Raw genomic sequence first — 25,714 nt, 5'->3', positions numbered from 1 at the left:
CTTGAGCAGAGTAACGGAGGGATCTTCGGGAGGAACGAAATGGTGAAATGGTTAGTTTGCAATTTCCCCCTCCTTCCTCCGCAGGAGAACGGTTAGCAGTGCGGTGTGCCAGTCGCTGGTAAGAATAGAGCTGAAAGAGCGAAGATAAGCGATGCTCACCTGCCTACTGTAAGTATTACCTGCAACCTGTCTAGTTAATGTGCCGTTATTGCATGTTTTTGTGGCTTTGAGGTTTGTTATGTTGTTAATTTCTGGTCATTGTSTTGATCAGTCAAGGTGAATTAGTAGCAGTGTAGCTATGGAGCCAGTAAAAGAATTCTCCTAAAAAGAAGATGTGGATTGCTCTCTAGAGTTACTTTATCCTCCCTGATGGCAAAGGGGAGATAGGGCCTCTGTGCTGCTACCTTATTGACATTAGGATAAGTTTGAGCCGTGCAGTATTTCTGTAAATACTTGCTTCCAARCCTTCATTTTCATTTTGAAAAAGGCAACCAAATGCATTCTGTCTTGAATAGTTAAATGATGAAAAAACTTATCTGAATATAGAYCATTTAAAATTCAATCACTGATGTAAGGTTGTAGCAGACTTGTGGTACTTATGCCTTCTTTGGTCTGAGAGTAAGTTTGAAGTCATTCTAGTTGTATGGGATGAGGATGAAATTGAACTCACTGCATTGAGTACTGATGACTGTCACTGTCCAGTAATATTTGGCTACAAAAGCATTTGTTCTAACCTGCTTGTTTTCATTCATTCTACCAGTCTATATACACCTTTCTAGACTAGCATTTCTAGACTTCACGCTTTCCTATTGCATTCCTTTGTTTTCCTATGCTTTTGCTCTTTTTTTCTTTTTTCTTCTTGAATTTGTATAATAATCTGCACTCTGAAACATGAAACTACTGACTAAATGATAATAGCAGATTAGCTAAWGATGTAAGATGATTTTTCCTGTAGTGTCTTCAAATGCTAAAYTGTGAGTTACTGACTTTGAAATTATGGGGTAAAGTGAAAGGTTTCTGAAAGTGTRTAAAACAGTAGAATTGTCAAGATGCAGCACTACAGGGCTAGCAAATAGCAAGCAAATGAAATGCTCTAAGCTGCTGCATAGGAAGGCAGGTTCCCTCAGCTGTATGTTCTAGGCCCTTCTGCATAGACTTGAGCGACKGGAGGGTGAATTGCATTGTCTTGGTGATTCTAGTAGAAACTAACTTTTTTGTGCAGTTGATCTGCATTTAGGTTGAGAGTCAGTGAGCATCTAGTTAGAGCAAACTGTTAAAGCAAGTACCAAGARGCTTTATGTACCATGGAGCTAGTGAAAGAACAGAAGGGGGAAGATAAGAGTTGCTCCTGGTTGTGAGACTTGCTTAAGGTTACTTTAAAATGATGGTAAATACAGAGAAAGTAAGTATTTGTGTGTATTATACTTKTAACTATCTTGCAGCTCTAAAAAGCTGTTTGCTACATGTATTTGTTGCCCAAAGAGRTTGTAGAATTTTGACCTTGAAGACACTGGAAACTGGCCTGTACAAGCTGGTGAACAATCTGATGCTTGCCTTGACTAGGCAGTTGCACCGGAAGAGCTATACAGCTCCCAACTCTTCTGTGGATATCTCAATATATAGCTATAATTTAGCTGTTACTGTATAGAGTTGCTTGCAGTTCATAGCAAAATCTATGTCCAAATTTACTCACAATTGGCTCTGATAACCTAGCCTTATTAGATGGAGCAGGGGAAGGCTTATTACCTGATTAATATTAAAATTTTATTTAATTATGAATTTATTGAATTCTTGTTGATGTTTTAGGACAAATTGAAACATGACTGATACAGATGAATCTCAGGCTTCTGGTTCTGATCACTCTGCTCAAGATTTAGTATTCACTCTGCAGAAGGAACCGTCTGAGGTATGTGAATTAAATACACAAAGAAAGTGTTCARGCTCTGGGCAGAAGGATGGATCTCCTGAGGAGTCTTCAGATGAGCTTAATAGTAGACATAAATCAACTGCTTCAGATATGGCCTGTTTGGACAGCAGTGATTCAGAAATGTGAGTTTTCTTCTCTAGTTTCTTGAATTTCTTCGTGTACAGAACTTGTATGATGAATTGTAATTGTAAACAGTCCTCTGAAGGTATTGTTTCTTCTTTAGTGATGCTTCTGCTTCCAGTGGCAGTGAATACTATACCAAGTGCTCCACTGTACCTTCCAAGCGAAAAATTAGATCTCAACCTTCAAGGCAACAGRCAGAATCTCTTGCAGGAGTGCCTGATGTTGACAGTTCAGATTCTTCTCTGTCCACTCAAAGTCCAGTGAAATCACCCAAAACTTCTAAACAACAGAAGTCAAAGCTCAATTTGAAAGCCATTTTTGCCTATCACTTCAGGGGAAAGAAGTTTAAGGCAACTGCACACCGAAAATATAAAGGTGGCTCGGGGAAGAGGAGGAAAAAGTATGAGAGCACACAGATGCCTATGGGGAGGCCCCCACTGACAGCATCACCACAAGAGCAAAAGAAAAGGCTTCTAGATAGAGGCTTTCAGTTCCCTTTTGTGGAAAAACATTATGGGAAGAAACATATCCCTTTAAAGATGGTTCTTGGCTATGAGGTGAGTTTTCTTTTTGTAGGAAAAACATTTTATTTTTGTACTTTAAAAGAGCATATTTAATTTGACTGGTGCTTTACTTGATGAAGATGGATTTCATTGTACTTYTGGTAAAAAGGACACTTAAGTAGTCTGCTTAATCTCTTAAGAGAAACAGAAACTTGAAGTACAGAGGTGTCAATATGAAAATTCAGTTGATAATACAGCTACTTTATTTTTTTGTTTTATAATGGTATTTGAGATCTTACCATACATATAAATTATATTTTATATATGTGTATATTAAATTATGTTTTCTTCAGCAAGCAGCTGCAAAGGGATATTTCCAGTACATTGAAATGCTCAAATAYGAAGAACATCTCAAAAAGGCTTTAAAAACTCTTAAAGCTAGTGAAGACTTGGAAAGAGAATGTCTGGCAGTGCGGAAACAGAAGTATTTAGATGATGAGGGCCCCATTTCCCCTATTCAGGAGACAAAGTAAGTTAATTGGTTAGTCTTTAAATACTTAGGCAGCCCAATTTGAGTGTGTATTGCATGGCTGTCCTCTTCAATGGGTAGATGCAGGACAGTCACTGGTGAAAACCCTCTTTAATATTTCTTTGATTCAGTAATCTATACCACTTTAAATAGTCACGTGCAGTTCTATAGCAGAGTTGCAAGTTCATCAAGTTCAATTYCTACACTGTCCTTCTAGCCTATATAAATATATTGTGTAGTCTGAATATGGAAATCTGTTCAAAATCATTTGTTTGGTGGGAGRGGGAACACTCAGCCACTTGGGATTCTGTGTAGAGTGGGGTGTACTTAATCTGAGGCCTGATTTTTGTTTCAAGTAGTGGTTTGTGTTGTTCATAAAAATAGTATGGTGGAAGTTAAGTAAGAAAAGTCATGTAAATGTCCTAAAATAAGTTGTACTACTGTTAGCCCATATAAAAACTGGAACATTTAAAAGTCTTCCCTATGATCAAATCAGTTTCCTTACATAAAGGGATCAACAAATCAGCAAGGTGACTTATTGCTGTAAATATACTCAACATTTTAATGCGGGAGAGTCTAGAAGACTTTGTAGACATAGATGCCYGATTTTCAGCCACTGTTAAGTTACCACCTACACTGCTAACTTACAGGCTGAGCTGGATGCTTGATCTGTGTAAGATAACAATCATTGCTTTGTACTTTTGTAAGGGAACAGAAGAAACTAAGGTCAGTAGACTGAATGCCAGTGAACTGATCCAGACTGGCATATCTTGATAATAGAAGACTTTCAGAGCAGTATCTGGAACTAGTGCTCTGTGTGCCACTTGAAGTGATAGCCATGGYACTAAAATGGTTTCTGTGGAGTCCTAACTACCTTAAAACAGTGGTGGAAAGGAGTTTCATGCTTGAGTTTCTGGGCATTAAGGGGAACAATTTTGGCTGTGGTATCAGTGAAACAATTGTGTATTCTGCTAGCTGATGCTTGTTCTTTTATTTTCTTGATTGTGTTCTGCTTGTTTTCTGACTTACTGACTTGCTAGCCTATTTGTTTTGTCACCCTAAGTAACTTCACTACTACTACTGTTTTCTACAATTCTGTTRCTGAACACTGCTTCTGTCCTGCCRGTATTTCTACCTAGGATATAATTCSGCCATCAGAATCAGTCYTTTCAGAACCACCTAGTGCAGAACYGGAATTATTTTATGCTTACAACCTGTAGCACTTCCATACATATCAAGAGAAACTTGGGGGCTCTGGTAGGAAGATAGYCTACACACTTGAGACTACTGTAAAACTACAAACTTTGTTTTGAATATTATATTTCAGTGATAACAGCTTGGATTCTGATGATCAAGAAGACTGTGATGCCAGAGTAGTGGTGAGTAAATATTCATAAACTCTRTAACCTTCTTTCTGCTCTTATGCTGAAGAACGATTTTTTTTTTAAAAAAAAGTACTTAATTTTTGAGCTTGGATTTAGTGCTTGTGATGCCTGTGATCCTGATATGTGATAGAGAAGGAAGTCGCTTTGAGAGCCCGTATCTTTCTCTATGAAATAATGTTGGAATTTGTTGAGATTCTGGAATTCTCTGAAGAATTCTCAGAAGCTTGCAAAGTTACTACCAGAATATTTACTTTAAAACTGTCTCAGAACTAGACTTAGGAGCACTGCTATTTTTCATTGACTTAGGAGAACAGCTGTTTCATTTTAAGTAGCAAAATTCCCAACAAGAAAAAATCAAAGACAGAAATGAAAGCTGCAAAATCAACTGGAGTGATTGAAGGAGAAAAAGAATATGATGCTGAGAACTGGCTTCTGCAGGGTTCAATTCAGTGAACGGAAAGCTTAAAAAAAAGAGGTGGTGGTGGCCATGTTTGACAGACCTTTCATTGCCTTCCTGGACTAAATGGTGGTTCTGAAGTGAACTTTGTGCTATCAATCAAGGAACCTAATCAGGTTTGGTTTAAGGTGAGTATATTTGGCTTATCTGTGTGTGAAACTTGAACTTCAGGAATAGTATGTCTTTTTATTAAGTTCTTAAGTGTACTCTGAGCTGTCCTGTACCAGTAACCTTGGCTCTGTGGCTGACAACCTTGTTTAAACACTAGCTTCTGCAACTTAACTTGTATAACCAATGGATAATCAATAACTAAAAATAAGAAAATGCTGCAGTTCAGCAGCTGTGTGATATGGAAGAGTGTRTGCATGTGCACACATGCATGTGTATGCCCATATTTTTCATTAAGAGAAACTTAAACTAGAGCCCCGTTTTGTTTTGTTTTGTTGGTATCTTGGGGAGAAGCAGGTTATACTTTGAAATAATTTAAATGACTTCTTCAATGGGGAGAGTAGGAATTGATGAGAAACTTAAGCAATTCTGATATACACCAACAAAAAAAATGCCCAAAGAAGTAGTCTCTTAATTTGGATAGAAGTTTATTGCAAAATGCTATTAACACAAACATGATAAAATGAATTCTAGTTTTAAAGATTATATTCTGTTCTTAAATGCACAGTAATAACACTTTGGGAAAACTAATTATTGCTGAATCTGATCAAGGGTAGATTATATCAAGGGTAGGTAGAACTGTAGCAGTGGATGAATCTTAGATGAAAAGAYTGCCCTTTCTCTTCTCCTCTGTCTGGTTCAGAATGCCAATGTGACGTGAATATGACTGGACAAAAGACTGAAGCTGTCTCCAATTGACTAAAACACCTTTGAGAAAGGGATTTGCACCTGGGGACTGGCAAATACTGACAAATGGTCTGAATACTGCAAACTTCTGGATCATAAAACTGTGTTGTTAGCAATAGAACTTGAAAAACATGTTCAAAAAGTTCACCTGCGAATCCACAAGAAGCAAATTACCAAAGAGCAATATGCCTTGCTGAAGTACTCTATAATCACCAAATTGCTGTGATCTGCAAATTAGCARCTGTTTAGTGAGTAGGAGCTCTCTGTGCTGAACAGGGACGTTGTCAATAAAAACCTCTTCAATAGTTGAAGATCATATTTAATATTGGTCCAAAATTAATGGCTAAATGTAACTCTTTTAGGCATCTACATCAGAAATACTCTGTATGGCTTGAAAGACTCATCCTGGATCTAGGAGTGGGGTTCTTGCTGGGTAAGGCATAGCAAGGTAGTATGTGGAGTCCCACTCATTCTGTAGTTCACATGATGAATTTTTCTGTTCAACTGCTGAGTGACTCAGAAATGAACTAAATTTCAATTCTGATTAGAACTGAATAAATAGGCATGAAAAGTGATCTTATTACAAGTKTTATACTGGTTGATGAAACTTGGCTTTCAGCTTTAAGAGTCCTCAGTCAGCTATATCTGACAGGGTTTTTTATCATCTCCTTCCTTTAATTTTCAGTTTGTTGCTTTGGKGAAATGGAATACTGCCCAGTTTTCTTGGTGAGAGGTAAGTTGTTGTTTGGTTTTGAATTCCTGTTTCCTTTTAGCTTTTTTCCTCTTAGCTTTTTTGCTTTAATTTACAGAAAGTCTTTGTAAAGCTTTTCCATCATTTTAGAACCTGTTTTGAATCAAAACTAGAATTTCGAATTCTTGGAAGACTGTTAARTGTAGGTTTTGTTAGAAGTTATGTATAGAAGTATTTCAGTTTGACCTGGTGTTGAATGGTGCAGGGCAATCTAAAATGTCTGATTTGTTCCTGACATGGCCTGGAGTACTCCCAGATGAAGGAGTTTGAGGACTGCTGTGCGTTTATTCTCCTGGTGTCCCACTATTCCTTTCTGTACCAGCATATATCATACAGCTGCTGTTTTGGGTCACTTTCCTATGGTAAAATTCCATTTTCACCCATGCCATCTTGTTCTTCATTCCTGCTTCCTATGCAAGAACAGAGGGAACATCAGAAGGCAGTAGTCCTGTGCTTATATAGCTGAAGTTGTGAAACATCTTACTGCAGGATGTTGTAGTTTGTGAGAGTTCAAGAGTGGAAAATACCATGTAGGACTTCAGTACCATGTAGGAAAAATTAATGTAGGATTACTGAACAGCRGAACATCTTTGACATAAGAAGCCATGAGCTGCAGGCAGTAAAGGCTGGACAAGTAATGATACCTCACAGGAACATACTTGCTCAAGTAAGCATAGAAACAGGGCATTTTTGGCATTTACTATAGTAAGGGTACTGAACTRGATAACAGTTCAGTCTAACACAGTATAAATTGCTGTTGTAACTGTATATCTGATATTGAACTCCTTGCCACAATTACCTTAGTCCAAATTAAACCTCCCTCTAAAACCAGAAATAATGGAAGGTGACAGTTGTTAGTCAGGAGTWGTTAGACAGTTGTTACTTAGGAGTAAGTATACAGCAAAGACAAAAATAGCTTAGATTTTTGTGTACCATCCAAATGCTGTTTCAAAAATAGTGGAAAATAAGATGAAAGCTGATGCATTTGTCTTGTTTTAGCACTTGTTCAGTTTTTGTCTCTTGCTGTAGACAAAAACCTGGAACCTAGTGCTTAGAAAAAACCCTTCTTTGCAACCCACAGCTGATCACTTTATTAGCTGTGTTACTTATGTGAAGGGACAATGTTTCAATGAGTTACTAGTAGAATACATGTGGATACTGAATCTAGGGTATCAGTTTCATGTTCYGTATTTGCAGATGTGTAATCCAGTTGCACTGATTCCTTTCCAGACTGTTCAGATGAGTATACCAGCTCTGCCACAGTGAACAGTTGTTCATAACTGATTTGGACTACTTCAATTCTTGCAGCTGTTTTTCTGGCCTTCTGTTATCTCACCACATTTTTGTGGAAAATACTGAGCCTGTAAGTAGAAGAGGTAAATTCTAATGTGTTTCTGCTTCAGTGTGAGGATATTGGGTTTCTTTAGGGAAGTACTTCAGCCTTCCACAGCAAATGATAAGACTAATGGTATCTGCACCCAGAAGTACTTTCCTGATGATGTGGAAAAGGCAGTACTACAGTAATTCAKCAGCTAGCCTTGTTTGTTTTCATGCTGGATGTGCTAATTAAACTTGRCATTTCTCTTGGGACGAGTAGATTAAAAGTTTTTTATTTGGGTACTTGTCATTTTAACCATTCTTCATAGATGTATTTCACATTTTGTTTTTATACAGTAAGTATAGTAGTTAAATCAGTGAACTTGTAGTAAAATATTTCTATTTAAAGGGGAGTTCCTGTGACATGTCTGAAGTGGTGAAAAGCCTCTGTAGTTCAGGTAAATATTGAGGGAATAGTTGTTTTTTCAAGATGGAGATAGCTGGATGAGGGTCATATGAACTCAAACCTTAGATTTAAGCTGCCTTTTTCCAAAGGAACAAGATCTTATTTTGAAACTCAAATTCAAGTACTAGAAGGCAGCTAACGAAATGTTTTTGATAATGTGGATGGTTAGGCTTAAATAGGAGCTGTTCTGCAGCTGCTGTCCAAAGTTAATTGTTATGCCTCGTTATTCAGCAAATGGACACAACTCATTGTGTCTCTGAAATTGAAGAACGTGGCTAGAGGAGTAACAGGTTATGCTTTCCTCACTGTAAAGCTAATTGCAGTGGTGACAATGAGACCTGTAACAGACTTACTTAACAAAATGGTTCTTAGGCAGTTATGAGCCAAAGTGCAGCTACTCTGAAGTAGTCCCAAGGATTTGCTTATTTTGATGGCTTTGAACTCTGTGTATTTGTAATTTGTCTTAAAAATGGTATCCCTTACATGTTGCCTGTGTATCACAGTACCAACTGACTTTTAGGTGACTCCTGTGAAAGTTGTACCTTCTCTGTCTTAGTGCTCTTTTTTTTTTTTTTTTTTTTTTTAACTGCAGGTTGTTGTTAATACTCTTATGATGGATGGCACCATGTCTCTGGCTTCAAAAGAAATGCTTGTGTGTTAGGCTTGACACTTAGACATTAAGGCAGCATAACTTGACTACAGCCTACCTGCTTCCTGTTGAGAATAAAAAAAACTGAATCTTCCTAAAATTATTRAAATGATGAGGAAACTTGAAACTGATTCTCAGATGCAGCAGTTCCCTATTTTCTTTTTAGGAAGCTGATCTGAATGTGCAATCTGACCTAGTATCTTGGTAAGTTAGTATGATTGATTGTTATTGAAATAAGGTTGCTATACTGCTCTAAGGGATGTTTTATTCTTCCAGTCCATATCTGCACATTAGGTAAAGAAAACTATCCATTATGTGATACACCAGACTGGAATCCATTTTATTATCTTTGCCCATAGTGATATTCATCCTTCAATGTAGTATCAATCTCCTTGATTGCTGCTATTGCATGTGGAAAGAGGCAACTTGCTGTGTGAGGTTTTCAGACACGGTACATCGGTTAATATAGATCACATGAACTGCAGTAGTTCTCTGCAGCCTGCAGAAAATAAAAGATGATGTTGGGGTTTCTTTGTTTTGTTTTTAATCCTTGTCTCTTCTAGATTAGCTTGTCATTTAACTTGCTGAGCTGTTTGTTATCTGGTACTCTTTCAACTGGAAAGCTGCAATGCTGCTGAATTAAAAAAAGTAATACTAATTTCCAAATYTGAAAATACTATATTGTTGTGATGATTGGCAAAATGTTCAACTGCTCTGAAGACAGTGAATGAGAACAGCCTTTCTGAACAAATCTTAGATGAGTGTTCTTTGCATTGCACTTTATTACAGGCATCCATTATGAATATTTAATGTGCTGTGTTTTGTGTCAGTGGACAGAAAAGTTCTGTGAGACTTTTGTATATTTTTTTAAAAAGGCATTTTAATTGAGAGCTGATAAAGTAAATAGAATAATGAATACTTGGGCATACTAATAGCTGTAAGTGTGATTCCAGGGAGAATAATCACCAGGAAACATTCGTAGTTATTTCTAGCATTGCTCTAGATTCTTCTGGTTTGTATATTCATATATGTCTGTAACCCTGTAATCATCTGGCTTTTCTTTAGGTGGCACTTGCTTAGAGAACAAAAAAGATCAAAAGAAGCTATCTAACAGAAATATGAAGCCTCTACTAGGTCAGCAGGAAACAAAGTTCAGCCTGTTTCTTAGTGGTGAGGAGGGCTTTGGTTTCCAGTGACTGGAACTCTTTATCAAGCTTACTGATTGTGGAAAATTTCAGGGACTTCTCTCAACACAGGTACTGTATTTAATACAGTGCTTGTTCTCATCCTGTTAAGGAAAGGATTTCTTTTCAACTTTGGTTTGTCAAAAGAATACTTGCACAAATTTTTCAAAGGGAAACTGAAATTAYTAAAATAGACTTGATACTTTTGTAAGTAGCAAACACTTGACTAAAGTCATAGGGAGAATTTTCTGTTCAAGTGAAACTTAATTCCTTTTGTTTTTTGGCTTTCAGGTAGCATTAGCTTTTAACACTGATGCTAGTACTTGCAGTTATTTTTATGCATATCACCTACTGCTACTTCCTCTTTTCCAAGTGTTGTTTTTCCCAAATGTTGATGATTTTTAGTGTCTCATCTCTCCTTCCCCCTAAATGTATTTGTATGTATCCTTCTAGAATCTTGAAGCAAGAGAACTTTGTCAGTCTACTTGATCTTTATCTATTGTATTAATTTATAGTACTGGAAAGGTTGAGGTCTATCCCGATAGGATCTCTTCTGTAGGTTCGTGTCGTTGGAAACGCCTCACAGAATAAACTTGTGGTTTTGCCTTATCCATTGAGCTACTTGTTAGCTCTGTGGGATAAAAACTGCAAGACAGATTTCTATTTGACATTCTAGGAATGGAAATAATGCTTATGTTCTCCTTTAGGTACCACCTATATGCTTCTGATAAGAATGAGAGATAGATGGGGATGGAAAAATTTGGTAAGAGTCAGAAATGGTGTTTTGCAATTTGAGATTTCAAATATAACTTGCATGTTGAATTACATGGTTTGAACTTAAGCCAGACTTCAGTGTAGATACCTTTGTTTCTAAGAACTTTCTAGTTATTTTGGTTTTAAGTTTTTTGGATCARTTGAAACAGTCTGTTCTCTTTTAATCTTGAAGGATTCTTTACTTGCTTAAGCAGCTACTAGTTAAAGAGAAACAGCACTTTCATGTCTGTCTGAAATTAAAGTAACTTCATAAACATGCTGCATTTTTTTTTTGTTCTGTCAAGTGAATACTTTGTAGTTTCATACTCAGGAACACAAAATTGTTTTTGGGTTTCAAAGTTTTTAATTCCTTAACAACTCAGCTGGTTCATTACTGAACCATTAAAATTCCTGGGTACTTAGCTATAGAATATATGTTAAAGAATTACGGAAAGAAGTATAGAATGCTTTATTGTAGACATACATAAAATAACTGAAAGGATTTCTGAAGCTGTTGCTCATAAGTGAAGTTATAATAGATTCTCTTTTCCCTTTTAGTTGCATGACAGTTTTTGTAAGAACCAACAACTTATTTTAAAATTCAAACTCCTGATAAAACACTTAGGACCTAGTGGTTAACAAGCTAAAATTATGCAYGTTTTATTTCACAAACTACTGCAGCTGTTGCACTGTATGGTATCTGCACCCAACAGCATTCTCCTGATGGGATGTTCAAAAAACAGTGCCACAGTAGTTCAGCATTTGGCATCGTTGGTTTTCATTCTGCTGTGTCTGTTAAACCTGGTATTTCTGCTGAAACATCCTTTGGTTCTCTTCAAGAATTCGAATGCACTGGCTTTCTACTTAATGTAGAAAGTGTGCAAACTGGGCACTAGCTCTAAGTGCATTCATATTTCTTTTCCTAACAGATACTTTAGAATACTGAATAAGATGAACTTTGCTTTAAGAGGATTAGCTGGAAGATGGTAASCTTTTTGGCAGGTAGGTGCTGAATTACTTGTCTGTTCAGAAGGTTTCAAGCAACTTAACTGAGTTAACACACAAACCTAACTTTAGAATGACACCTCTGTAGATGGTTCTAGATAGTGATCACTGATTTGGGCAGGCTGATTATTTGCATATGAAATTGTGCTTGTATGTATACTTTGCATAAGTCTGACATTCATGCAATCTGTATTACTAGTGTCTGAGACAAAGATTGATACCAGCTGTGAGGAATTGTTTTGTACTTGGAATTCATGGCAGATTCTCGGCTGGTTAGTACACAGTGTGATGTAACTTAATTGGCATGATTGACAGTCCTTAACAAGACAGGAAATTTAAATAGCAAGTGTAGGATAAGTCCCAGATCTAAGTCTGTAACAGCAGTAAGAGGAGTATCATCTGGTCATTACCAAGGCTGCTGGGATATTACTGTTTCTGGTGAGCTGTGGACATGACCATAAAGTAAGACCATCAGACCCTTGACTTGCCACATTGTGTGGCATGAGGTCTGCTGGGAATAAAGTCTTAATGTAAAGGATCAGAGATTGTGTTCCCTTGCTTTGCTTAAAGWAAGAAAGACAAGCTCTTGCTGAGACATTAGTCTATTCAGAACCTTAGGCTGTAATTCAGCCTTAAGGTAACTCCAGAAGTTGCTGTGGAGGGAAGTTGTGACCCATTTGGAAAARAAAGCAAGAACGGAGAGGGCAGAACAGGCTACTCCATGCAGTTTGCATCTGACTTGACTTGTTCCAGGCTTTCATTTCCACTAACCAAATCTGACTTTTTAATCTGTAGTGTCTGCTATTGAATCACTGACAATGTCAGGGSCAAGAAGCAACATTTTAGTGCAGCCAGAGTGAGTCTGAAGGTAAGACCAGTGCTTAGTAAAATACCAGTATTTGAAAGAAATTCAAGGTCACCTCAAAGAGGGTTTGCATGGCTGAAACACCAGCAGCTCTTAACGCAGTGACCTTATATTGAAATCCTCTGCAGGATGCCTTGGGCACTTGGTGTGTACTGTGGTCTATTTCTGAGGAGATAAGCTTAATGTAGCCAGGCATGTTTGAGTAAAAAATGATGCTTGCTTACTGACACCCCAAATCTGAGAYGCTATTGTAGGGAGATGTTACTTGGTTTCAGACTGAGCTCAGCTGATTCCTGCAGCATGTGAAAAGAACCCTGTCTACCAKGCTCTAGGTGACCCTGCTGAGCAGGGAGGTTGGACTAGATGATCTCCAGAGGTCCCTTCCAACCTTACTGATTCTGTTCTATGATAACATGATACTAGACTGCTCATCAGCACAGTTTTAACTTAGTTGCTACTTCCTTCTGCCTTGGGAGTGTAGTATACCCCTGGGATAAATGGAGGTGTTGGAGAGAATAATTCAGAAGAAATGGATGGGGGGGAGAGGTGCAGGACTGGGACGCCATGGACACTTCAGAGCTGCTTTGGAAATGATGCTTTGTCCCTTACATTTCAATAAGAAATATATGTTCCCTGGATTACTGCTTTTATTTTGGCACTCTGCTTTAAAATTTAATGTGAGGAAGACAGCTGAATTAAGATGCCTTTTCTCTTGTGGTGCTAATATGTGCTTCACCTCTTCTAGGTCCTGGTAACATTGCTGCAAGGCTGAGGAAGAACAAGACAGTTCTAAATCAGATACAAAAAGGACTTTATAACCTATTCTGACATCTTACTGCATTAATTAATTATAAACATTAATTGTATAACTTCCCTTAGTGCTCTGTAAATTGAAATAATGCAAAAAAGTATGCAGGACAGGTCAAACATTAAAGACTGCTGTTACCACTTCAGCCTACTTTGCCCTCTTGGGAAATAAGATAGCAAAGCTTAGGACTGTTTCAAATTAGCTGTCTCCCTTGGAGTTGCAGAAATGCTTACCAAGCTGAGGGTAGTGAATTGCGTGGTTCAACTACAAGTGAACTATCTGTTTCCTCTGCTGCTTTATCTGACTTGACTGGATGTTCAGGTTTGAGAGAGGRAGCTGCTTACTCTGTGTAGACTGTCATAGCACTTAAATAAAACTGATCTAACTGTTTAGAAGGAACAGTTGCAGGCAGGGATTATTTCTTCTTGCTACAGTACTGTATGCAGCTAAAATGGTGAGTAAAATATGGCACGTTCTTATCTGTGGCTTGCCGTAGCAAAGTGTTTCTCTACACTCTTCCATTCTGATCATGGTAGGAAAAAAGGATGAGATCATTCATCAAAGCTTCTGCAGTGGAGTGAAAGCACCCCCTTCAAATGCCCTCTGTAAAGATGAGGCAGCCTGCATAGTTAATTTGCAACCTTCTGACAAATTGGGGGCAGGTTYAGCTCAGTTGGTTAGAGCATGGTGCTGCTAATGCCAAGGTCGCAGGTTCAATCTGTATGGGCTATGCTGAGGGTTGGACTAGTTGATCTCCTGAAGTCCCTTCCAACCTTACCAGTCTATGATCCTACAAAATCCTTACACTAACAAGCCTCTACTTAACTGCACAGAATGACACAGGCTTCTGCTGCCCTATGCTGTTAAAAAGAGGGGATAGTTGTTGGATTCAGGTCTTTTCATCTAGGGTTCTACTTTCACTGACTCCAGAGAGTGAGGATAGAAGTCTGAATTATATTCTAGTAATGGTTTACTAACGCTTAAAAAATAGCAGTTACCTGTGTAGCAGCTTTTAACTTAACAGTGCTAGGGGAATGGTAGGGTGTTACACCTTTTTTTTGCCAGAAACTAGTTCTTTTTGCCTCAGGTGCTTTAGGTGTATCTGAGCTGCAGCAGTGGTTAATTACCATTTGCACTGAATACTAGAAGAATGGTATTTAATTTAACACAAAACAACTTATTGCAAAAGCTTTATTTGAGTAAGTTTTAACACATATATTACAAGAATGTGAACTTCCTTTAAAACACTAACCTCAGAAAAGGCTTTATTATGTCTGTCAACCTGATCTGAAGCCAGCAGTGTTTAAAGCAGTAGTTCTATCAGCTTGTGTAGTGATTTGTCAATAAAAGATCTTGGCTACTACAGTGATTGTTTACTCTTGTCATACAGCTTATTTCCACCTGTTTCATAATTACACTGCTTTTAGTGCAAATTTCATTTCAGTACATTCTTTGGACTGTACCAATAAATTTTTCTTCTTATGAAGGTGTTCTGACAGTCACGGTGTCTTCAGAGGTTTCCTCCTGGCTCGTAGTTTTTCTAGTGTTCTCTACAAAGACGACAAACCAATGGAGACTATCATAAACTAGCTTAAGAAGGGATAATACTAAAAAAAACTCCTGGAGCTAGCTAACAATATAATGGGGGAGGACAGTTAAAATAAATACTATTCATCTTTATAACTTGCACAATTACTGATAGTCAGGTTTACACAGGAGGGTGAGTGAGTATGAAAGATCAGCATAGGAGGGGAAGATGCAGTTTTCGTCATTTTTTAGGGAAGCTATGAAAATAGTATAATCAGAAAAAAGTGCCTTATACTGGGGAAGGGGGGAGGAAAGGTAGGATTTAGTCCTAGAATAGCAGTTTCAGCCTGTCAGAAGTCATCAGTGCTTCATTCCCTCAAAATTGCCAAGGTCCAAAATAGCAAGGACAAAAAATTTAACAATTCAGAGTTTTATTTTCCCTGTTGGAAACTCAACTTAGAGCAATTGTATGCAAATCCAGCAGGATCCTTGCAACCTTAAGATTCTACTTAGCTGAGAATGCCCAGACTTAAGAATTTATTTTGAGTAATGGAAAAGTATTAGCCAAGAAAGGAAAACTGCCTTATAATGAAAATTCAGTCAAGCTAATAAAGGTCAAGAGAACAAAAAAAATCCTGACTCTCCATCCTTTTGCTAAGGAGCTCTTCCTCTATGAACTTTGGAGTTTAAACTTGCAGTTAGAGCTTTGTTCAAACTTCTTGCTTAGTACCTGCCACTTACCAGAAAAATTCAGCTTGAAGCAGAGCCCATTACAGAAAATTGCAAAGGTGTTATTTTGTATTAGCAAGTTCAGCAAGAGTGCTGATAGAAAAGTCTGTGATAAACTAATAGCATCAGTTAAAATAGACAAAAGCTGAACTGAATTGTCATTAAAGTCCCATCAGGCCAACAAACTGCTACCTTCAAACTAATTCCAGTTGTCTCTGTTTCAGTTGTGGTGCTGTGCTCCTGCAATAGCAGGACTAGAAATTCAGTTAAATTAAGAGAACTGACACAGTATGTTACCTTTTGAAACTCTTTAGCCTTTTCTCTGTTTTTAGCATAGGTTTCTTGCCTTGTTTTTTCCTCCTGTCTGATTTTCACTTCTGCAAGTTGATTATAAAGTCTGTCAAAACAGTAGATCAAAAAGTAGTATCAAGAAGTGGCAACAGAGAAGAGTTAGTGTATACATAGTCCAAATTGCTGAGAATTCCAAATGAAGTTCTGACTCAGTTGTCCAACATGGAATCTTCTCAAATTCTTTTTCACCTGCCTATAGCTAACAAACATCCCGTTCAGGGATCACAGAATCAGTAAGGTTGGAAGGGACCTCTGGAGATCATCTAGTCCAACCTCCCTACTCAGCAGGGGCACCTAGAGCATAGTAGACAGGGTTGCATCCAGGTGGGCCTTGAAGATCTCCAGAGAAGGAGACTCCACAGCCTCTCTGGGCAACCTGTGCCAGTGCTCCGTCACTCTCACAGGGAAGAAATTCCCCCTCATGGTCAGGCAGAACTTCATGTGCTTCAACTTCTGCCCATTGCATCTTGTTCTGTTTCTTGGCACCACTGAAGAGAGTCCAGGCCCGTCCCCCTTGACACCCTCCCTTCAGGTACTTGTACACATTGATAAGATCCCCCCCTCAGTCTTCTCTTCCCCAGTCTGAAGAGGCCCAGCTCTCGTAGCCGTTCCTCATAGGGCAGATGCTCCAGCCCYCTGATCATCTTTGTAGCCCTACGCTGGACTCTCTCCAGTAGCTCCATGTGTGTCTTGTCCTGGGGAGCCCAGAACTGGACACAGGACTCGAGATGAGGCCTCAGCAGGGCTGAGTRGAGGGGCAGGATCACCTCCCTCCACCTGCTGGCAACACCCTTCCCAACGCACCCCAGGAGACCATTGGCCTTCTTGGCCACAAGGGCACATTGCTGMCTCMTGGTCAACCTGTCATCCACCAGCACTCTCAGGTCTTTCTCTGCAGAGCTGCTTTCCAGCAGGTCAGCCCCCAGCTTGTACTGGTGCCTAGGGTTATTTCTCCCTAGGTGCAGGTGTATTATTTTGTACTGTACATTATATTTACTGTGCATTATCATTATTAAGCACCTAAGTGCAATTATAAATTTCTCTTCAAATTTAAACTAATTTCGAGAAATAACTGGCTTGGCTTAGACTGGCTGCCATCCAAACTTCCTCCTGCCTGCTCTGCTGCAAGGAAATTTCCTATCATACGTATATCTCAAGCATACTTGCTTCTTTCTCCCAGCAATTTAGTGTGAAGCAGTGCTCCCTTAGGGTCCAGAATGTGACCTAGCCAGTAGCCTACACAAAGGCACAGATTACTACTACTTTTTTTGTCCAAATTTCTCCCACTTATGTTATGCAATACCTGGAAGTACGCTGGTGCATTTCAATTTCTGCAGACTTCCTGTCTTCTGGAGAAGACACTTTCACTTCTTCTACCTTCTTCAACTGATTGGTAGCTGCCCCTTTTTTTTCTTAAAATAATAAAAAGTTATTTTAAATCATTAGTCCAGCTAATATATACATTTGTGAAAAAGTGGACCGTTTCTTCATAAAGATTTACTCTTTACAAAGCTACTACTAGTCAGTTCTAGTGTTAAAACCGTAACAAACAGTCCAGGTTTTTCAGTGTAACAAAAATCATTAAAATAATCAATAACAATCAAAAAATAGTAATTTTCCTATTTTAAGGCAGCACTACAGAAAAGAAATAAACTAGCAGAATAGACTCAATAGATACTCATGTTAAAAATAAATGGTCTTTACAGCACTGAAATAAGGGGTACTCCAGATAGTGAAAAAGCTCCCCAAACTGCTGAAAAATCTTAAGGAACATCCTAATCTACAAAGATGGAACAAGTGTGAAATCTACACTTTGTTAAAAAGAGTAGCAGCTAAAACAATCCCTAATGCTTTGTCCTGACCCCAAAGAAACCTACCAGAGGCGAGAGGGGATTCCTTTTGCCTGCTTAACATCTCAGCCTTTCGTCTCTGAAACTGTCCAGCTTCTGGCCTTTTGTTTTTTCTCTCTTTATTTTTAATTTCTTCTACTCTCCTCAGAGATTTTTGGATGAAGTTTTTCTTTCTTTTTAAAAAGGATTCTTGCAAGCTTTCCGGTGCAGAAGCAAACTCTAGAAACATGACTGAGAAAGAAAAGTGCTAACATTTTCAATTTTTAGTGAAGAACACTATCACTTCTAACAGATTTCACTGCATTTCTTCTAAAATGCTGAGCTTGACCATTTTTATAAATAGGAGTAGTAGAATGACATTATGAGTAACTAGGTATTTTGCAATACAAGAAACAATTCAAAGTTACTGAATATGAGCAGCTGTAAACAGTACTGCCAAGACAAACACTATAATATTGTATCAAAATATCTTAATACCTCAAAACATATAAAAGACTTGAGAAGATCCCCCCCCTCCCCCCGCAAAAGGTGAACATCTTGTCAATTCCTGTCTTTTTTACTGCCGTCCATCTTGGCCAAAAAAATATTTCCATATTTTACTGATGTTCCACATTATCATCAGAATAGAAGCATGACTTCCTTTAGGTGCAGAGCTTAGACACTAACAGGAAGTAAAGCAAATAAAAACAAATGAAGGTGCATTACATGTAACGACAAACCACACAAAATACCAAATTAAATATTAAATAGTTACAATAAAAAAAAAGGTATTGGAGATTATTAAGAACCTTGAGAAAGATAGCTTGGCATAGGAAGAGACAAGGAAATATTTCCATGTCACTACAATGTACATTAAACCTGGGCTAAATACAGCACCAACCAAGTTGAAATGGCAGCATGTACTTACATAAGTAAAAAAAAATATGTTTTGTGAAGGAGAGGTATATTAATGATTTTTAAATTATGTATTTAGGATTTTATCTACCTCAACTTCATCATATTGAAGTTGTACATAATTACTTGCAATCTGATGTGATGGAAACTCACCTTCCTTAGGACTCTGGGCATTGAAAGAACTTTCAGGCTTTCTGAAAACTGAATAATCTGCATCTGGAGCTAATGGTGAAGATTCCCTCTCCTGCTTTAAAAGAAATCATTGGTTGAAAATGCTTAATACACCCAATTTTGAATGAAATGGTAGTGATGTACCACTAGCGTAGGTCAGATGCAAATAAGACAACATGCTCTTCTGCCAATGCAGGAACAACATCAGAAACTGAATTTCATAGTAAGTATTAAAAAGCCACTTTTTTTCTTTCTTTCTTTCTTTTTTTTTTTTTTTAATATGTTTCCAGTAAAGTCCATTTCCCCACCAGATTTCAATTTTTTACTCTTAGTGTCAACCTATGCAACTCTAGCTTAGCAGGTATCTTCTCTTCCTTGCTCCTGCTCTCCTAAGTTTCCCTCTCATGACTCTCTTACTGTTCTGCCTTTTTCCCATTCTCAACCAAAAGGTAACAGCCAAGGCCACTCTAGTACTTCTAGGATCTTTTCTAAAAGCCTCCTGCAATTGAAACGTCCATTTCCAGTTTAGTCTAGTTGACTAGTTAAGTCACTGAACAGACACATATCACTTTGTTCTGCCTATGGGAGAACCATTGCAATGGTTCTCTTGGGAATCGCTTCAGTACCCAAGCTTTTTTCCCATACCAAACTAGTGCCTCTATAATTTGTAGCCATTGTTTTATACAAGCAAACAACAGAAAGCATACCACAGACAAAGTAAGGTATGGCAGAGCTGATCATATTTTTTCCGTAAGAAAAGAACTTCTTTGTAGGTTTGGTGTAGCTCTATTCATTTGGATGTCTACTCTGTAGTTTTGTTTCATCCCACCCTCTCCCCTCATTTAGATATTCAGCTAAGATGTTATAGTTTAGTCTTGCAAACATCTGCAACAGTTGTCGCTCATCAGAAGTTTGCCCAGATATTACCTACACTGATAAAAGGTAGTAATATTACTGTATTAGATCAATCTGGAAAACCTAACATCAAAACAAGATGGTGCAAGCACTTAATCTAGGATATCCCTAACATTTTCTTATTTTGCAGTACTGTATTAACTGTATCAAAAGTATCAACTCTAAACCAGAATTATATTAGATAATCAAGACTCACCTCAGTAAAAAAATTAAATTCAGACTGATTCATACATGCTGGGTTACTGGTTTTATCATCTTTAGTTTTCTCTTGGCTAGAATGTTCAACATCTGATTCTGCAATACTGATGTCATTGGAGCTTATTAGAGTGAGTTCAGGTTCTTCCATAATACCATGCCCCAACTCAGTCTCCTAGGAAATCAGTAACAAAAGACATCGATGTAAAAAAAAACAAACAAAACACACCACCCACCCAAACACACACAAAAACCCCAAACCACCTTCCAAACACTATTTCTATCAAGAGCAACATCTGTTAGCTTGTCACAAAGAGGAGGCTCATTCAACACCATAAAAGAAGGTCTGCCTCAAACAGTAAAGAGAATATCTCAGCAAGTGTTCTTTTTAAATTAATTGATGTGTACAGACCTTGGGACTTAAGTCCCATATCAAATATTAATGTAAAAAAACAAAACAAAACCACACATACACAGCAACTTGCCTCTCTCTGGTTAATTTCAAGTGTAACTGATGAAGTCTATCTCTAGGCTAAGCTTTTTCTTTTTTTTTCCTTTTTTTTTTGGTGGGGGGGGGGATTATGTGAAAGTTATTTTCCTAAGTTTGTTTAGCCTTTTGTTAAATAAAACATCTCCTTCAGGCTTCTAAACTGGGGATAAATGCTGTTAAATAATTATGCCATGTAATGTTACACCTACTGATGCAAACAGATCAAATGAAGATGCTAGAGCTCATCCAACAGTCATGGTAAATCCACATTTTTCTTTTATGACTGTTAGTTTAGTGTTATGATCTGAAAGAATAAGGAGGAGGGCAGGAAACATGCAAGTCTCAAACTAGAACTATAAATTAATGCTTGCTACGTTTTTAGATATTTAATCTCTAAAACAGCTTGGTGTAAAGTTAAACCACTGTATAATTAACCTGCTTTTAGAAATCTCAGTTTTACTCACACAGATTGGAATACGCCAAGAGCCTCCAAGCCCAGAATTAGAATGTTTTTTATATCTTTCCAGAAAAGACGCATTTTGTTGTACAACAGCCTGTAAACGGATGTCTGAGATTTCCAAGTTGGTTTCAACAGGACACCTGGAAGATTTCTGTATTTCTGGAAAGCCTTGATCTGTCATCTTTGCATTTGTGTTCCACTGAGAACCCACTTCCATTTTGTTTCCTTCATTTCCATGAAATGATTTTTCAGTAAGCTTCACATATTCCTTATCAAACACCTCACTCGATAATTTTTCCGAACATACAGTCTCTGTTTTGATTGTTGCACCCTCTTTCAGTAAGTATTCGGGCAGAGTTTTATCCATTGTAACTGGTGTGGTATTTAGTTGATAAAACGATCTTTGCTCTTCCAGTGAATTTGGACTTTCATTTCGCAGATCTTCCATTGAAGACTGGAGATTAATAGATTCTATATTTCTTGCCAGTTCTTCATATTGCGTGGCAGATGAAACATCACTCTCAGTCCCCCAATTTTTAATCCCAGTATGTTGTTTAAAAGACCTCTCTAATATAACATTAAGGTCTGCTGGCTGATCAGCATTCTGACAATGATTGCTCACAGTAGATTCTAATTCTAAAAGTGGATGGAAAGATTCTTCAGATCCTGTTTCAAGAGATGTGGGAAGTCAAAAGTCTAACTTAATGCAACAGAATTTCAGTTTAAAAAGAACCTTACATAACCAGACTTTTCAGTTGGGTATAGAAAGAAATCTAGTCTAGAAAATGTTTTAAAAGTGTTCTCTATCTTAAAATATCTTCTTCAGTCTCATTAATGTTGATATTACATACATTAATTCATTCACCGTATGACTGTAAGTAAGACAATTTCAAGAAACAGCATTTTGTTGCTTCTTAGAAAAAAATTAGGGTCAGATTTTCTCATTGTGCTGACATAACCACATGGAAAGGCAATGGATTGGTACCAATTCATGCTCTGTAAATGGAAGCTATTTGAGATCCTTTTAGGTAAAAAAAAAAAAAAAAAAAAAAAACCCTAAAACAGGCACCAAAAAAAAGTTATTACTCATGCAGAAACACGTCACGGTAGAAAAAATCCAAATTGGAACCCTGGCTGCTGTTCCCAAAGGTTACGGAAACCCAACCTCATTTTTCCCTTACAAGCTACACATGCAAATCAAGACTTTTCCAGGTGGCTAAGAAAGGAGAAAAATAGGATATTAATTACTGGCAAGACATTTCAATACTACAGCATCTGTCAAGCAAACACGTTTGCTTCAAATTTTTTTGCAAATATTCCTTTGACATAAGATTTGTATGATGTTACATGGCCTCCAGCATCATGCTAGTAATAGGCTTCTTCTCAAACAGTATAGAAAAATAATTCTTTAAATGTTTCCTTCAAAGAAATTTTTGCATTCTTTGACACATACAAGACATCTAGTTTTACATATAGAAAGAATAAGGAATAGTCTCCTAACAAACAGTAGTAATTAAAACATTAAAATCTAAAGAGAGACTGAACTGGGAGGGAAAAGATTACATTGCAATATCAGCTATCACCAGAAAATTCTCCAGGTGACAGGCCTAAATATCAGCCTTCCTTTAAACAGCAACTAAGTTTAATTTCTTAACATGTTGTTGTGGACAGCTTGTTTTTTTTTTTTTTAAGCACAAGTAATTTTTTTATTCCCAAAGCAATTAATAGATGAGAACCTCAAACTGAGGATTAGCTATTGTAATTACCTTTAAAGCACACAGATTGCTTTTTATGAGCAATTTATGAATATCATGCTAAAGTTGGAAGGAGCTTCCTAAATCCTATTTACTGTGACCACAGGTAGATAGACCAAGGGTGTCAGCCTTTTACTGACATTTTATTTCATTGGCATCTGCCAGCTAAAGAGAAAGTGATTTAGAGAATAGTTGCTTGTATTTTTAAACAGCAGCAGCATGTTTCTAAGAATTATATGCACATATATGCAAATAAGTAACTAGGAAAAACTATATCATAAATACATGTATTAAAATATTGTGCTGCATTTCCTACTGCTTGATCAGCCTTCTAGTAGAGGACTTTACAACACTGAAACACCTGGGTCTTGATAAATAAGAGCTTTTGAAATACTTAGGTTACTACTAACTGCATTTGAAATTACAGGTTAGTTTTCTTTAATATACATGGAAGACCATGTATACTGAACATTAAAACACTCTTTATATGAGCTGCAGTTAACTTTTTAAGCTGCTGTAGAATCATAAATTTTTAAGTTATGAACTATTACATTGTCATCTAAAACTTTAGTTCTTCCTCCTCACTTTATTTTGTRGATAAAGCAATTTTTCTATAATCAGTCAAAACAGATTTTTCATCATGCGGTATATAATTACTGCTGGTGCAGCTTAACAGCAGAAAAAGAAAGTCCAATAGCTTTTTGAAGGACACAATGTATAAAAAAAATGAGCAAGAACGTCACAGAGATAGTCTAACACATATGCTTCAATAATTTGGTTTATGTATTCCTCTTAATTTCCTCAAACTTACAAAATGAGGAATATACATGAACATATAACACCACAAGTACTACAAACTGTAAGTAATAAATAATATCCATTAGATTAGCTTGAAAGCAAGTCTGTTTTTATATTAGTCATAACTTGAATAAATAACTTCACAAAATTTAGGAGTTAACTCATAAAAAGTGATGGGGAAGGAAGCATGTAGAAGAACAGCAGTAGTGCAAATACATTTCAGTGCAGRATTCATATGCAACTGAAAAGTTCCCAGTGTCTACACAACACTTAAACCTTGAAGTTTGATATTTACGTATCAGCAATGGTTTTCTATTGAAATATTGATCAGACTACGCTATACATACCCAGGGTAACATTTTCTTTCGCTGACTCTTGTTCTGACGTAATGTTGTTTGAGTTGTTTGTTTCGAGATGAAAAGGTGAACTATTTCTTTGTATATTCAAACTGGAGTTTCTGGCTTCTAGAAACACAGTCATGTCTTCACATTTTGTTGAAAATCTTGAAGTCTAATGGCAAAAAAAGTCTTAAGATTCATTTTCTCATGAAAATGAAGGACAAAAAAACCTAACATCAATATGCTCTTTGGAATCAGATTTCTGCTACAAACAGCAAAAATACTTCCAGTTCTAAATATATCAAAAACTATTATTGTGTTTATTCTGAATAGAGTACAGTGTAGAGATTACACATTTAAATTTTGCATATTAAGCCAAAGTATTTCCTTCATCATAGCTTTTCTGTAGTACCTTGATAAATTCTCTGCTGTCTTGTGAAATCTTGTACTGAGAAAGGGATGATGAACTATCCAAGTCAAGACTTGGTTCCAAAGGCTGAAAGTGCTGGCGATGGAAATTAGGAAAATGTCTTTCCATTTCAGGAAAATCAAATTCAGCTGCTGGAACTATAACAAAAAAATGTTATTTTTAACAAATTGACATCTCGCACCCTCTGTCTAGATGTAATCAATAGAGCAGAGAAAATTCTGTAAGTATACAAATAATAATCTGGAAAAAAAAACCCTTATAATATTTAATATTTTCACTGATGCAATGCAAATACAAAACACCATCAAAAAAAATGCTACACTGATCCAATTCTTTGATAAAAGCTGAGGTCAGGAAGTAGTCTGTTTAGCACTTGTGAGACTGCATCTGGAGTACCATGTCCCATTTTGTGCTTCCCATTACAMGACAGGTATTGACACACTGGAGTAAGCCTAGTGAAAGGCACAAAGATGAGTAAAGGAAAGATGAAGCATGTGACATTCAAAAAGCTAGAAGAACAGAATTTATTCAATCTTAGGAAAAGGCTTGCTTTGGGGAGAGGAAGGGGGGGGGACATAGGGAGGTATGAGGCACTGAAATCACATGGTTGTCCATAACATCCTAAGAGACAGTATAGAGAAGACATGGCCAGATTCTTCTCCAACATGCTCAGTGTAATAACAAGAGACATTGAACAGAAGCTGGAACACAAATTCTTGTCAGATGTAAAGAAAAAAAAATCACCGTGAAGCTGGTTAACCAAGTTGCCCAGGGAGGTCTGAATACCTCCAAGGATGGCGATTTCTTAACTTGAATGGACAAGGCCTTAACTAACCTTCCAAGTTGGCTCTGTTTCAGGTGGGAAGGACAATTTGAATTACATATCCAGAGTTACTTCCTGATCTAGATTATTGTAAAATTGTATGATGATGAGAAAGTGGTTCAAATTAAATACTGGAGTTATCTCTGTGATAGCTARTAATTTCATGAATCACCACCACCTTTTTCTACATGATAGAAAATTCATGCTAGTTTGTCAGTTGGTGTTTCATCAATTACGTGATCCTATCTGAATAATAAAATACTACTGTCTGTACCTTCCTGATTGTGATTCTGTGCTATGCATGACCTCTCTAGAATGGAGTTTACCATCCACTTTGGGCTACATATATATATACACACACTGCACTTTATACATAAAGTGATAAGCACAGATTTAAAAAAGCAGAAAAATA

At 37.2% G+C, this 25,714-nt stretch overlaps 2 protein-coding genes and 6 non-coding genes across 20 annotated transcripts in view; 7 read left to right on the top strand and 1 right to left on the bottom strand.

Moving 5' to 3' along the window:
- On the top strand, positions 1 to 14,946 carry TAF1D (TATA-box binding protein associated factor, RNA polymerase I subunit D). 9 transcript variants are annotated; one of them, XM_085310248.1, is made up of 14 exons: positions 3 to 168; positions 1,807 to 2,049; positions 2,151 to 2,607; positions 2,907 to 3,082; positions 4,410 to 4,461; positions 4,774 to 5,052; positions 6,465 to 6,512; positions 7,761 to 7,893; positions 8,906 to 9,166; positions 10,028 to 10,218; positions 10,854 to 10,909; positions 11,829 to 11,901; positions 12,700 to 12,772; positions 13,515 to 14,946. In XM_085310248.1, exons 2-6 carry the CDS (start codon positions 1,820 to 1,822, stop codon positions 4,918 to 4,920), a joined length of 1,062 nt encoding a protein of 353 aa, XP_085166374.1. In that variant the 5' UTR covers positions 3 to 168; positions 1,807 to 1,819; the 3' UTR covers positions 4,921 to 5,052; positions 6,465 to 6,512; positions 7,761 to 7,893; positions 8,906 to 9,166; positions 10,028 to 10,218; positions 10,854 to 10,909; positions 11,829 to 11,901; positions 12,700 to 12,772; positions 13,515 to 14,946. The 9 variants fall into 9 exon arrangements, with proteins under 9 accessions (XP_085166378.1, XP_085166379.1, XP_085166374.1 ...); XM_085310247.1 differs by having other exon boundaries at positions 5,736 to 6,512; XM_085310246.1 differs by adding an exon at positions 8,257 to 8,305 and having other exon boundaries at positions 4,774 to 6,512.
- On the top strand, positions 6,257 to 6,328 carry LOC146592882 (small nucleolar RNA SNORD5). Its single transcript, XR_014896504.1, has one exon. It is a non-coding gene; the product is annotated as a small nucleolar RNA SNORD5 (small nucleolar RNA).
- Positions 7,528 to 7,653, top strand: LOC146592881 (small nucleolar RNA SNORA40). The gene has a single exon (XR_014896505.1). It is a non-coding gene; the product is annotated as a small nucleolar RNA SNORA40 (small nucleolar RNA).
- Positions 8,530 to 8,662, top strand: LOC146592880 (small nucleolar RNA SNORA1). Its single transcript, XR_014896506.1, has one exon. It is a non-coding gene; the product is annotated as a small nucleolar RNA SNORA1 (small nucleolar RNA).
- Positions 9,642 to 9,714, top strand: LOC146592879 (small nucleolar RNA Z40). The gene has a single exon (XR_014896503.1). It is a non-coding gene; the product is annotated as a small nucleolar RNA Z40 (small nucleolar RNA).
- On the top strand, positions 10,672 to 10,804 carry LOC146592878 (small nucleolar RNA SNORA18). The gene has a single exon (XR_014896507.1). It is a non-coding gene; the product is annotated as a small nucleolar RNA SNORA18 (small nucleolar RNA).
- Positions 11,585 to 11,723, top strand: LOC146592877 (small nucleolar RNA SNORA8). The gene has a single exon (XR_014896508.1). It is a non-coding gene; the product is annotated as a small nucleolar RNA SNORA8 (small nucleolar RNA).
- A 31-nt stretch (positions 14,947 to 14,977) lies between the features above and the next one.
- The window catches only part of CEP295 (centrosomal protein 295), a 48,571-nt gene continuing 37,834 nt past the window's right edge, over positions 14,978 to 25,714 (bottom strand). For 2 of the 5 annotated variants that reach the window (XM_085310238.1, XM_085310241.1), the window contains exons 21-29: positions 24,462 to 24,616; positions 24,059 to 24,221; positions 21,164 to 21,825; positions 20,211 to 20,384; positions 19,082 to 19,175; positions 18,062 to 18,265; positions 17,488 to 17,596; positions 16,131 to 16,230; positions 14,978 to 15,127 (exon numbers count right to left, since the gene is read on the bottom strand). In XM_085310238.1, coding sequence (XP_085166364.1) covers positions 15,077 to 15,127; positions 16,131 to 16,230; positions 17,488 to 17,596; positions 18,062 to 18,265; positions 19,082 to 19,175; positions 20,211 to 20,384; positions 21,164 to 21,825; positions 24,059 to 24,221; positions 24,462 to 24,616 — 1,712 coding nt within the window. In that variant the 3' untranslated portion in view covers positions 14,978 to 15,076. The other 3 variants (XM_085310239.1, XM_085310242.1, XM_085310243.1) reach the window with 2 other exon arrangements.

This window comes from Rhea americana, unplaced genomic scaffold (genome assembly GCF_003343005.1).
Source record: "Rhea americana isolate MKP2758 unplaced genomic scaffold, rheAme1 scaffold_314, whole genome shotgun sequence".
Taxonomy (NCBI): Eukaryota; Metazoa; Chordata; class Aves; order Rheiformes; family Rheidae; genus Rhea; species Rhea americana.
The sequence above is the reverse complement of the archived record's forward strand: the minus strand, read 5'-3'. Positions and strand labels throughout refer to the sequence as shown.